At 37.9% G+C, this 13,185-nt stretch overlaps 1 protein-coding gene across 1 annotated transcript; it reads right to left on the bottom strand.

The window, feature by feature from the left end:
- Window positions 1-11,623: 11,623 nt before the first annotated feature.
- On the bottom strand, window positions 11,624-12,583 carry Olfr873 (olfactory receptor 873). Its single transcript, NM_146561.1, has one exon. It carries the CDS (start codon window positions 12,581-12,583, stop codon window positions 11,624-11,626), a length of 960 nt encoding a protein of 319 aa, NP_666772.1.
- Between the last annotated feature and the right edge of the window lie 602 nt (window positions 12,584-13,185).

Below are 13,185 nucleotides of genomic sequence, written 5' to 3'. Positions count from 1 at the left end.
ATTTAAAAGTACTGATGCCTGTGTTTTCTATTCAGAGCTTTTGATTTGCTGAAGTGGTATTTGGCTGAACACAAAATTTTAAAGTCACCTAAGATTGTTAGTGAAAACTGCTTATGTATTTATAGTAGCTTCCTTGCATAGAATGAAAAGTTTATTGCTGGTTTCAGGATTTTCTTTGACATTGACACTAATTGTGAGCTTAGATTTACTATTGATGTACTTTATCAAGTTTTAAAAATAATATGACTAATTTGTTCTTCAAATTTGGGAAGTTATATATTTTAGTTTAAAAAACTGTCTGCCTCTATGCCCCTTCTGGAATTTCCCTAATGTAAACATGTCAGATTTATGATACCACATAAGACCATTAGTGCATTTCTGTCTGTTTTTCTTCATTCTCTCTCATTTGCTTTATTAATTCAATACTTTCAAATAATCTGTACTTAAGGTCATTGTTTTTACTTTCTGCTTGATAGAATCAACTATGAACACCCTACTGACAATTTCAAGTGAGTTATTGTGTTTCTCAACATTAGAAGTGTTGCATTCTAATAACATATATGTGGTTATACCATTCTCATTTTGTTTATGAATCAGTTTTCTAACTTTTGACTTTGTGGAACTTCTATTTATTAACCACCCTCACCTGTTTAAATTTGATTTTGAATAAACCATAGACCATGGTTTTAAAAAGGAAAATTGAAGAGTTGCTTTCTTATAAATTATTTATTCCTTTGGTTGAATCATGTATCCCTGTTTCTTTGTATGTCTTGTATTTTGTTGTTGTTCAAGTTTGAAAAAAAGTTACTTCTTACAAGTTTTATAGGTTGGTTGGCTTCATACTGGAAATCACTTTTACCGATGGACATGCTACAAATTTTGGGTGATTTCTAAACATTTCCCAAGAATTTATCTTTTCTAGGGGTGTGTGTGTGTGTGTGTGTGTGTGTGTGTGTGTGTGTGTGTATGTGTGTGTATATGTGTGATTTAAAAAAAATTGGATATTTTATTTATTTACATTTCAAATGTTATCCCCGTTCCCAGTTTCTCCTCTGTAACTTCTCTATCCCATCCCCCCTTACTCTGCTTCTGTGAGGGTGCTATACCATCCACCCACCCACTTCTGCCTCACTGCCTTAGCATTCCTCTACACTGGAGAATCAAGGCTTCACAGGTCAAGGGCCTCCCCTCCCATTGATGCCAGATAAGGCCCATTTGGCTCCTTCAGTCCTTCCCCTAACTCCTCCATTGGGGTCCCTGTGCTCAGTCTGATGTTTGGCTGCAAGCATCCACATCTGTACTGGTATCTGGCAAAGCCTTTCAGGAGACAGCTCTATCAGGCTCCTGTCAGCAAGCACTTCTTGGCATCAGTAATAGTGTCTAGGTTGGAATCTACATGTGGGATGGATCCCCAGGTGGGGCAGTCTCTGGATGGCCTTTCCATTAGACTCTGCTCCACTCTTTGTCCCTGTATTTCCATTAGAGAGGAGCAATTCTGGGTTAAAATTTTGGAGATGTGTGGATGGCCCCATCTCTCAACTGGGTGGGTGGGGGGGAGAATACCTAACCCCTGGATATGGTCTTGTTAGGTTCTTCCTCCCCTTTGTGGGGTATTTGAGCTAATGTCATCCGCTTGGGGTCCTGGGAGGTTCTTGCTTTCCTGGAATCTGGGACTTTCTGGTTGCTACCTCCAGTTCCCCATCCCCCATTACTACACACCTCTGTTCAATTTCCTGACCCTCTGTACCTCTCATCGTTCTCCTCCCATACCTGAATCTTCCCCTCTTTTCTCTTCCACCTCTTCTCTTCTTCCCAAGTCCCTCCCACCCTCTACTTTCCTTGATTATTTTTCACTCTTCTAAGTAGGACTGAAGCATCTACACTTTTGTCTTCCTTCCTCTTGAGCTTCATATGGTCCATGAGTTGTATCATTGGTATTCCATGCTCTTTGCCTAATATCCACTTATAAGTGAATACATACCATGTTGTGTGTGCTCTTTTGTGACTGAGTTACCTCATTCAGTATGATATTTTCTAGATCCATCCATTTGCCTGTATATTTCATGAATTCATTGTTTTTAATAGCTGAGTAGTACTCAATTGTGTAAATGGACCACATTTTCTGTATCCATTCCTCTGTTGAAGGACATCTGGGTTGTTTCCATCTTCTGGTTATTATAAATATGGCTGCTATGAACATAGTGGAGCATGTGCCCTTATTACATGTTGGAGCATCTTCTGGGTATATGCCCAGGAGTGGTATAACTGGGTCCTCAGGTAATCCTATGTTTAATTTTCTGAGGGACTGCCAAACTGATTTCCAGAGTGGTTGTACTATCTTGTAATCCCACCAGCAATGGAGGAGTGTTCCTCTTTCTCCACATCCTTACCAGCATCTGCTGTTGTGGGACCGTGAAAGGTAGCCTGTTTTCTGGTTGAGCTAGTTTCAAACACAGGAGACACTGCAGATTAATCTGTAAGGAATGGAAGACCCATTTGCCATGCTCCCAGACATAGGCTCCTGACCTAAGGACCCAGCTCCATAATTCTGTGGCCATCAGTCATGTAGGCTGTCTGGACTCCACCCCCACAGTTTCCTGGCAGTATCCAGGTATGCTCCTATTCACAGATATCTGGCAGCAAAAAGGTAGCCCAGACCACTATAAAAGGGGCTGCTTGACCCCTCCTCTCTCTCTTCTCTCTCCCCTCTCTCCTAAGCCCCTGCTCTTACTCTCACCTTTTGCCCTCCTTCTTTCCCCCATCTTCTTCCTTCTCTCCACTTGGTCATGGCTTCCCTCTATTTCTCTACTCTTTTCCTCTCTCTGCCTTTCTACAATGAACACATTGAAACCATAGAACGTCTCTTCTCATTAGAATCTGCTAGGCTGGAGAATGGAGCTAGGAAACCTGTTTCCTTCTAATGAGCCATGTGTCTAATTTCCCTCCAGGAGGCCTTCCTGTGCTCTAGCTATGGCTACCAGCCAAACCAAGCCTCCTGCCAAGCTAGCAGCCTGAGCTAGCCAGACTTTCACCGACCCAGAAACAACCCAGAGCCTTCCCCCTGTCCCTTCTCTCCCTGGGGCTGAACAAGCTGCCCCCGAGGCCCCCCACTTTGTACTCAGCTCTTCCTCAACATCTAGTGGCATCTGGGATGATCAAGACTGAGAATTTGTCATCTCTGGTGGGATGTGAGTCATCTCACCCACCTCTTTATTTCCTCATGCCTGGTGCCCCTCATGATGTCATCTGAATTTTTATTTTAGCCATTCTGAGTGGTGTGAGGTAGAATCTCAGGGTCATTTTGATTTGTATTTCCATGATGACTAAGGATGTTGAACATTTCTTTAGGTGCTTCTCACCCATTTGAGTTTCCTCAGTTGAGAATTCTCTGTTTAGTTCTGTTCCCAATTTTTAAATAGAGTTATTTGGTTCTCTGGAGTCTAACTTCTTGAATTCTTTGTGTATAAAGGATATTAGCCCTCTATTGAATATAGGACTGGTAAAGATCCTTTCCCAGACTATTCATTGCCATTTTGTCCTATTGACAGCATTCTTTGCCTTACAGAAGCTTTGCAATTTTATAAGGTTCCATTTGTCAATTGTTGATCTTAGTGCATAAACCATTGGTGTTCTGTTCAGGAACTTTTCCCCTGTGGCCATGTGTTCAAGGCTCCTCCCCACTTTCTCTTCTATTAGTTTCAGTGTATCTGGTTTTATGTGGAGGTCCTTGATCCACTTGGACTTGAACTTTGTACAGCAAGATAAGAATGGATCAATTTGCATTCTTCTACATGTTGACCACCAGTTGAGCAAGCACCATTTGTTGAAAATGCTGTCTTTTTTTCCCACTGGGATGGTTTTAGCTTCTTTGTCAATGATCAAGTGACTGTAGATGTATGGGTTTATTTCTTGGTCTTCAATTCTATTCCATTGATCAACCTGCCTGTCACTGTACCAATACTATGCAGTTTTTTTTTTTTTATCACTATTGCTCTGTAATACTGCTTGAGGTCAGGGATGGTAATTCCTCAAGATATTCTTTTATTGTTGAAAGTAGATTTCCCTATCCAAACCCATGAATTTGACAATTGCTATTTTAAACTCTATGGGGATTTTATTGGAATTTTGTGGAGATTGCATTGAATTTGTAGATTGCTTTCGGGAAGATGGCCATTTTACTATATTGATCCTGTCAATCCATGAGTGTGGGAGATCTTTTCATCTTCAGAGGACTTTCTTGATTTCTTTCTTCAGGGACTTGAAGATCTTGTGGTATAGATCTTTCACTTGTTTGGTAAGAGTCACACCAAGATATTTTATATTGTTTGTGACTATTGTGACAGGTATCTTTTCCCTAATTTCTTTCTCAGCCTATTTATCCTTTGAGCATAGTAAGGCTACTGATTTGTTTGAGCTAATTTTATTTCTGGCCACTTTCCTGAAGATGTTTATCAGATATAGGAGTTTTTGTGTCACTTAAGTATACTATCATATCATCTGAAAACAGTGATATTTTGACTATTTCCTTTCCAGTTTATATCCCTTTGACCTCCTCTTGTGGTCTAATTGCTCTAGCTAGAATTTCAAGTACTATATTTAGTAGATAGGGAGAGAGTGGACAGGCTTTTCTAGTCCCTGATTTTAGTGGGATTGCTTCAAGTTTCTCTTCATTTAGTTTGATGTTGGCTACTGGTTTGCTGTATATTGTTTTTACTATGTTTAGGTATGGGCCTTGAATTCCTGATCTTTCTATGACTTTTAACATGAAGAGATATTGAATTTTGTCAAGTGCTTTTTCAGCATTTTCTTAGTGAGGGTTTCTATTCCTGGACAAAACATCATGATCAAGAAGCAAGTTGGGGAGGAAAGGGTTTATCCAGCTTACACTTCCATACTGTTGTTCATCACCAAAGGAAGTCAAGACTGGAACTCAGAAAGCAGGAACTGATGCAGAGACCATGGAGGGATGTTCTTTACTGGCTTGCTTCCCCTGGATTGCTCAGCCTGTTCTCTTATAGAACCAGACTTCCAGCCCAGAGATGGCACCATCCACAAGGGGACCTCCCACCTTGATCACTAATTGAGAAAATGCCTTACAGCTGGATCTCATGGAGGGATTTCCCCAACTGAAGCTCCCTTCTCTGTGATAACTCCAGCCTGTGTCAAGTTGACATAAAACTAGCCAGTACAAGCATTTAGTGAAATGATCATGTGGTTTTTTTTTCTTTGAGTTTGTTTATTTAGTAGCTTACGTTGATGGATCTTCATATATTGAACCATCCCTGCATCCCTGGAATGAAGCCGCCTTGATTCTCATGAATGATCATTTTGATGTGTTTCTGGATTTGGTTTTCAATAATTTTATTGAGTATTTTTGCACTGATATTCATATGGGAAGTTGGTCTGAAGTTCTCTTTCTCTGTTGGGTCTTTGTGTGGTTTAGGTATCAGCATAATTGTGGCTTCATAGAAAGAATTGGGTAGAGTACCTTCTGTTTCTATTTTGTGGAATAGTTGTAAGAGTGTTGGTATTAGGTCTTCTTCGAAGGTCTGATAGAATTCTGAACTAAACCCACCTGGTCCTGGGCCTTTTTTTGTTTGGGAAACTTTTAATGACTGCTTCCATTTCTTTAGGGGTGATGGGACTGTTTAGATGGTTTATCTCATCCTGATTTAGATTTGGTATCTGTTATCTGTCTAGAAAACTTTCCATTTCACCCAAATTTAACAGTTTAGTTAAGTATACGGTAGGATCTGATGGTTTTTTTTTTTTGAAATTTCTCAGTTTCTGTTGTTATATCTCCCTTTTCATTTTTGATTTTGTTAATTTGGATATTATCTCTGTGCACTCTTGTTAGTGTGGCTAAGGGTTTATCTATCTTGTTGATTTTCTCAAAGGATTAGCTCCTGGTTTTGTTGATTCTTTGTATAGTTCTTTTTGTTTCTACTTAGTTGATTTCAGCCCTGGGTGTGATTGTTTTCTGCTGTCTACTCCTCTTGGGTGTATTTGCTTACTTTTGTTTTAGAGCTTTCAGGTGTGCTATTAAGGTGCTAGTGTGTAGGATCTCTCCAGTTTTTTTTTTTTTAATCACTCAGAGCTATGCTCTGCATAGCTTAGCACTGCATTCATTGTGTCCCATAAGTTTGAATATGTTGTGGCTTCATTTTCATTCAACTCTAAAAAGTCTTTAATTTCTTTCTTTATTTCTTCCTTGACCAAGTTATCATTGAGTAGAACATTGTTCATCTTCCATCTATATGTGGGCTTTCTGTTGTTTTTGTTGTTACTGAAGTCCAGTGTTAGTCTGTGGTGATGTGATAGGATGCATGGAAGTTTTTCAATTTTTTTTTTTTTATCTGTTGAGGCCTGTTTTGTGACCCATTACATGGTCAGTTTTGGAGACAGTACCATGATGCTCTGAGAAGAAGGTATATTCTTTTGTTTTAGGATAAAATGTCCTATAGATATCTTTTATAGCCATTTATTTGGTCCATAGCTTTTGTTAGTTTCACTGTGTGTTTGTTTAGTTTCTCTTTCCATGATCTGTTCATTGCTGAGAGTTGGGTGTTGAGGTCTCCTACTATTATTGTGTGAGGTGCAATGTTTGCTTTTAGCTTTCGTAAAGTTTCTTTTATGAATGTGAGTGCCCTTGCATTTGGAACATAGATGTTCAGAATTGAAAATATTTCTTGGTAGACTTTCACTTTGATGAATATGAAGTTTTCTTCCTTATCTTTTTGGGTAACTTTTGGTTAAAAGTTGATTTTATTCAATATTAAAATGGCTACTCCAGCTTCTTTCTTGGGACCATTTGCTAGGAAATTTGTTTCTCAGCCTTTTACTCTCAAGTAGTGTCTGTCTTTGTCACTGACATGTGTTTCATATGGGTACACTGTCAATCTCTTCAGACACACCACAAGAGGGTATATTGGACTTCATTACAGTTGGCTGTGAGCCACCATGTGGTTGCTGGGACTTGAATTTAGGGTCTATGGAAGAACAGTCAGTGCTCTTAACTGCTAAACCACCTCTCCAACCCAAGAAGTTTAAGTTTTAATAGATGTTTTTCATATAATATATTCAGATTATGGTTTCCCCTCTTGAATACCTTTGAGAGTCTCCTCACCTTCCTACTATCAGAACCCACAAACTTTCTTTTATTATAAAACAAATATACATGTAAAGAATAATAATAAAATAAACAAATTGGAATAGAGCAAAACAAACAAACAGAAGAAAAAAGCCAAAGAAATAACATGAGATATATATAAAGACACAGAGACACACATATCTGTATGCACAGGAATTCTCCTTAAGAAACATAAAGCCCAAAACAATAACATATATTAAAAAAAATGTGAGAAAAAGTACTGTCAAAGCCTTATGGGACAAAGAGCCTCCAAAGATGTCACTGAGTTTGTCTGTGTGTTGGACATCTATTCCTGGGCATAGGTCCTGGCCATAAGAGTGGTTTGAATCCCCAGTGAGACTCTGCTGGAGAGAACTGAGTTTTCACTTGTGAGATACTGTCAGTTGGACATAGCTTCTGGATTAGGAATGGAAGCATGTGTCTGCTTCTCTCAGAATTGAAACCCCTTCTGGTGCAAACCATGTAGACTCCTGCCAGCCATGGGCACGCTGCCACAGTCTCTATGGGTTCATATATGTGTTGATGCTGCTGCATTTAAATGGCGTTGTTTGGATAGTCTCCTCCATTCCATCCTTCTCTTACAATCTTTCTTTTTTAAATGTGTAATACAGAATTCTTGCATTCTATCTTTTTTAGTGAAATTTGTCTCCAAGAACTTTGTTTTTGTATCTGATGCTTTTCCTAATGAATGAAGTTAATTTTTCATTTAGCATTAGTTAATTACAATAAGCCATTACCACCAAGATAAAGGCAGTTGATATTGTTATAGCATCATTTGACTATATACCCAAGAGTGGTATATGTGGGATTGAGATAAATTGATTCCTAAAGTTTTGAGAAGAGCTGTATTGATTTCCATAGTGGCTGTACAAATTTTCATTCCAGCTAGCAATGGAGGAGTGTTTCTCTTGCAGCATATCCCCAACAGCATGAGCTGTCACTTATGTTGTTGATTGTAGCCATTCTGACAGGTATAAAATGGAATCTCAAAGTCATTTGGATTTGAATTTCCTTAATGGCAAAAGATGTTGAATATTTTTAAATGTTCCTCAGCCATTTTAGTTTCCTCTATAGAAAATTCTCAGTTTAGATCTGTATGCCATTTTTAATTGGATTACTTGATTTTTAATGTAGTTTCTTGAGTTCTTTGTATATTGTTGATATTAGCCCTCTATCAAGTGCGGAGTTGGTAAGCATCATTTCCCATTCTATAAACTGCTGTTTTTTCCTTATCAATGGTGATCTTTGTCTTATAGAAGCTTTTTGGTTTCTTGAGGTCTCATTTATTAATTGTTGTTCATTTATTAATTGTTGTTCTTAGTGTCTTTGGTATCTGTATTCTGTTCAGAAAGTTGTCTTCTGTGCACGTGTATTCAAGGCTACTCCCCACTTTCTCTTCTATCATATTCGGTGTATCTTGTTTTACGTTGAGGTCTTTGATCCAATTTGACTTGAGTTATGTGCAGGGTAATAATTATGAATCTATTTGAATCTATTTTTCTACATGCAAACATCCAGATTGATCAGCACCATTTGTTGAAGTTGCTTTCTTTTTTTCCCCAATCTATATTTCTGGATTATTCATTTAAAAATTCAAATGTACATAGGTGTATGGATTTATGTGTGAGACTTCAATTTTATTCCATTGATCAATGTGTCTGTCTTTAAGCCAATACCATGAGGATTTTATAACTATAGATAGCTCTGTAGTACAACTTGAAATATGAATAGTGGAATCTTAAGCAGTTTTTTATTGTTCAGAATCGTTTTGGTAATCTGTTTATTTTGCTTGTTTTCATATAAAGTTTGGAAATATTCTTTCAAATCTGTAATAAATTGTTGGAATATTGAAGGGGACTAAATAAATCTTTAGTAGATTGCTTTCCATAGAATGACCTTTTAATTATGTTAATCCTACCTATCCATGAGCATGGGAGATCTCATCTTCTGATATCCTTTTCAATTTCTTTCTTCTAAGACTTGAAGTTTTAATCATACAAGTCTAGTTTATTTGGATAGATATACTCTGGAGATGTTTTATATTGTTTGAGGCTTTCATGAAATGTTTTATTTATCTGACTTCTTTCACAGTCTGTTGTCTTATAGGAGGGTTACTGATTTTTGTGAGTTAATTTTGTAGCCAGATACTCTTCTGAAAGTGTTAATCAGCTGTTTGAATCCCCTGTGGATTTTTTAGGATTTGTGGATATATATGTAACATTACATTATCTGCAAATAATGATACATTATTTTTTTCCTCCCAATTTGATATCAAAATTTATTTTCTATTTTATACATTAATCATTCACAAACAGACCATTCATCTTTTAACCCTTGTTCAATGTACTTGTATCAGATGGAAATCAGGGTAGATAACAAGTACCAACTTCCAGTCATCATAACAAACTGCTGTACATCACAGATAAAATGAGGGGGATAGACAGAATACAAAATTGTCACCATTTCATCCAATTAAATTTTTTTATAATTTCTGGCTGCCAAAATATTTTTCCAGGTTGTATATATGGTTCAGTGAATAAAATGTTTGTGAGGCAATTATGAGGGCTGGTGTTCAGACACCCAAAATTTACAGAAAAAGCTGAGCAGATGTTGAGGCTACCTATAACCCCATCATTCAATGATCTTGAGAGAGAGAGAGAGAGATATCTACCTAGATTAGCTGATGGGTAAGTGACTCTGCATCAGAAAATAAAGCAGTGCAGAACAAATATAACATGAGGTCTCCATAAACATGCACACACATGTAAAGCATACACATGCCAGCACATGTGAATACATATACACTCATATATAATACACACACATACACACAATATTAAACACGTTTTTCCTGTGCTATGGATCAAATCTAGGGACCGATACATGCTAACTACCTCACTAAATCATACACCCAAACCCTAACTACCAACTTTTTAAGAAACCCCAAGATCTCGAATACTAAAAGAGAGGAAGAACATCTTTAAACTCTTCCTGGTGCCTTAAAAGAAATAAAACTAAATCCTTATTTCAGGCATCCTGTTCAGACTAGTTGAAATACTAAAAGAGCAGGAAAGATGTGGACAGCGGCAAGCATACCCCAGAGTGGGATCAAGAAGATACATTTGATGTGTTATTATGCATGTGTCTGTCTGTGAACTAAGCCTATGGTCTACAGCCATCTACCCTGTATGTACTACCCACTTCTGTCTGAATGATGGAACAGACTCCCACTTGATAAAAGCTCAGTGAACAAGTGAATTCTTCTTAGAGTGACAGGTAAGTGAAGGAGCTTGCTGGTTTTTCAAAAAGATAATCTGGTGGGGGCAGTAAACAAGATGATTCAGCTGATAAAGATTGCCACCAAGTGTGACAACCTTAGTTTAATTCCTTGAACCCACATGACTAAAGAAGAATACCATCTCCTTCAAGTTGCCTTTGGCATACTTGCTGTGGCATGTGTATCATTCACATACACACAACAAATAAATAAACAAGCAATGGGCCAGAATCCTCTCTGAGAGGTATCCTGTATTGTGACATCTCTGTTTTTGTTGTTGTTGCTGTTGTTATTTTGCTTTTGGTTTTAGTTTGATTTGGTTGCTTTTTGAAACAAAGTCTTACTATATAGCTGTGACTGGTTGTGTACATAGATTAGCCTGCTTCTGTCTCCAAATGTTGGGATTAAAACTACACAGCCACATCTGGCTGTATTATAACATGGCTTCATTTATTCCCACTTAAACACCTAGAGTAGGTTACATTAAACTGCAGTGTCTCTTTGTTTCCTGTAAAAGAACAAAACCCGTGGTATTACAACATTGAGAAGACTATACATGCAAAATTATGAGCAACATGTAGGACACATTGGTCAGATTATGAGGCGCCTTTTATCTAGAATGCTTTTGGGTTTGGGATTTAGCTCCATGGCAGAGTGCTTGCCTAGGTTCAGTCTCCAGAGTTAAAATGAAAACAATAAATCCTTCATGACGTTGCAGTCATAAGCACCCTCTTTATATATTTATCATCACTTTCATAGTGCTTTGAAATTACTAGCACATACTTTATAGGGACATATATTTTCTGCTATCATGTAGAGAGCTTCTGTGAAAAGCAGAACTAGTGTGAGAGGATTGAATGAAGTTTCCAGGATTCCCTTCTTAACAAAGAATATAATTATGCTCTTCCTAAGTTGAAATTTTGCAAATCAATATTTTGCCATCTCCTCCTCAGCTTCTTTCAGCCTTCCCTAATTCAACAACAGGGGTCAGCTGCTTCCATCCATTGTTTGGGTGCAAACATCTGTATCTGACTCTTTCAGCTGCTTGTTGGGTCTTTTGGAGGTTAGTTATGATAGGTCCCTTTCTGTGAGTCATCAAACCCAAAAACTATTGTAACTGGATGCATGGATCTAGATGCTTTTCCCCTGCTGTAATTACAAACCCACACTCTAAATGGGTGCCACAGGCCCTACTATTACAACATTCTTCTGTGAAGTCTCTTCACTGCTCTTTTAATGTCCTTGTTCCTCAAGCTATAGATGAAAGGATTTAGCATAGGAGTGACCACAGTGTATATCAGTGAGGCCACTGCAGTACTTCTGGGAGAATGTGATACAGCTGAACCAAGATATACTCCAATGGCTGTTCCATAAAATAAACAAACAACTGACAGATGAGACCCACAGGTAGAGAAGGCTTTATACCTCCCACCTTTCGATGGTATTTTCAGAATGGAGAAAACAATTTTATAATAAGAGAAGAAAATTCCAGATATAGGAAGTAAACCAGATATAGCACCAACAAAATACATGACTATGTTATTAATGAATGTGTTAAAACAGGCAAGATTAAGGAGTTGTGCAGGGTCACAGAAGAAATTTGAAATTTTTACATCCTTGAAGTAGATGATTTGTAAGGCAATGAGATTGTGTGCCTGAGAATCCACAAGACTAATCAAAAGAGACAGGCAAACTAAAGAGCCACAGAGGCGAGGATTCATGATGAGTGAGTAATGCAGTGGGTGACAGACAGCCACAAATCTATCATAGGCCATCACAGTCAGAAGCAAGCCATCCATACATCCAAAAAGGATCAAAAATGACATCTGTGTAAGGCATCCCACATAGATTATCTCTTTGCTGTGAGTTTGGATGTTCACAATCATCTTTGGGACTGTGGTAGAGATAAAACAGATGTCAGCCAAGGACAGATTGCAGAGGAAGAAGTACATGGGAGTGTGGAGGTTGGAGTCAGAGTTGACAGCCAGGATGATGATCAGGTTACCAAGCACTGTAACCAGGTACATAGACAGAAATAACCCGAAGAGAATGGGCTGCAGTTCTGGATCATCAGAGATTCTCATGAGATGGAATTCTGAGACTAGTGTTAGGTTTTGAAGTTCTATATTGTTTGAACAGCTTTTGAAAATGAACATAGTGTTAATAAAAATGACAGAAGTTTACTATCACTCGACACTGTATTTTGGATTAAAGCAACTGTCTTGTGAAATGATCAAATGACTACATTTTTGGCAAAATTACTGATCTTCTGCAATCTCACTATTCCTTTTTGACTTAATTTTTGACAATTCCATACATATATACAATATATTATGATTATATTCTCCCATTACCCCCATCAATCCCCATCTCAGTTATGGTGACATCCTTCTGATACCATCTAGTTCTCTTCTTTCATACTTTTGTATAGGTCATGTATAGGTGGTCACAGCTTCTATATAAGCATGCATGTAATAGCCATGCCATATCCAGGAGACAACATTCACAGATTTCTCCCTATTCTCCAGTTTTTTTTTTTTTTTTTTTTTTTTTTTTTACTCTTTTCACCTGATTTTATTTGATGCTTCCCTAGATCATGGGTAATGTGGCATAGATGTCCCACTTAGAGCTGAACACTTAACAGTTACTTGTTCTTGTTCTCAGCACTTGAGCCAGTGTGAGTCTAAAAAAGGAAGCTTATCTGACCAAGGATATAAGCAACACTAGTCTAAAGGCATAGAAACAAACTCATCTTCCA

Source organism: Mus musculus, chromosome 9 (assembly GCF_000001635.26).
Source record: "Mus musculus strain C57BL/6J chromosome 9, GRCm38.p6 C57BL/6J".
Classification (NCBI taxonomy): domain Eukaryota; kingdom Metazoa; phylum Chordata; class Mammalia; order Rodentia; family Muridae; genus Mus; species Mus musculus.
The sequence above is the reverse complement of the archived record's forward strand: the minus strand, read 5'-3'. Positions and strand labels throughout refer to the sequence as shown.

Bases quoted from the DNA above. Each gene is read 5' to 3' on its own strand.
- Olfr873 (NM_146561.1), bottom strand. From the start codon at position 12,583: ATGTTCATTTTCAAAAGCTGTTCAAACAATATAGAACTTCAAAACCTA.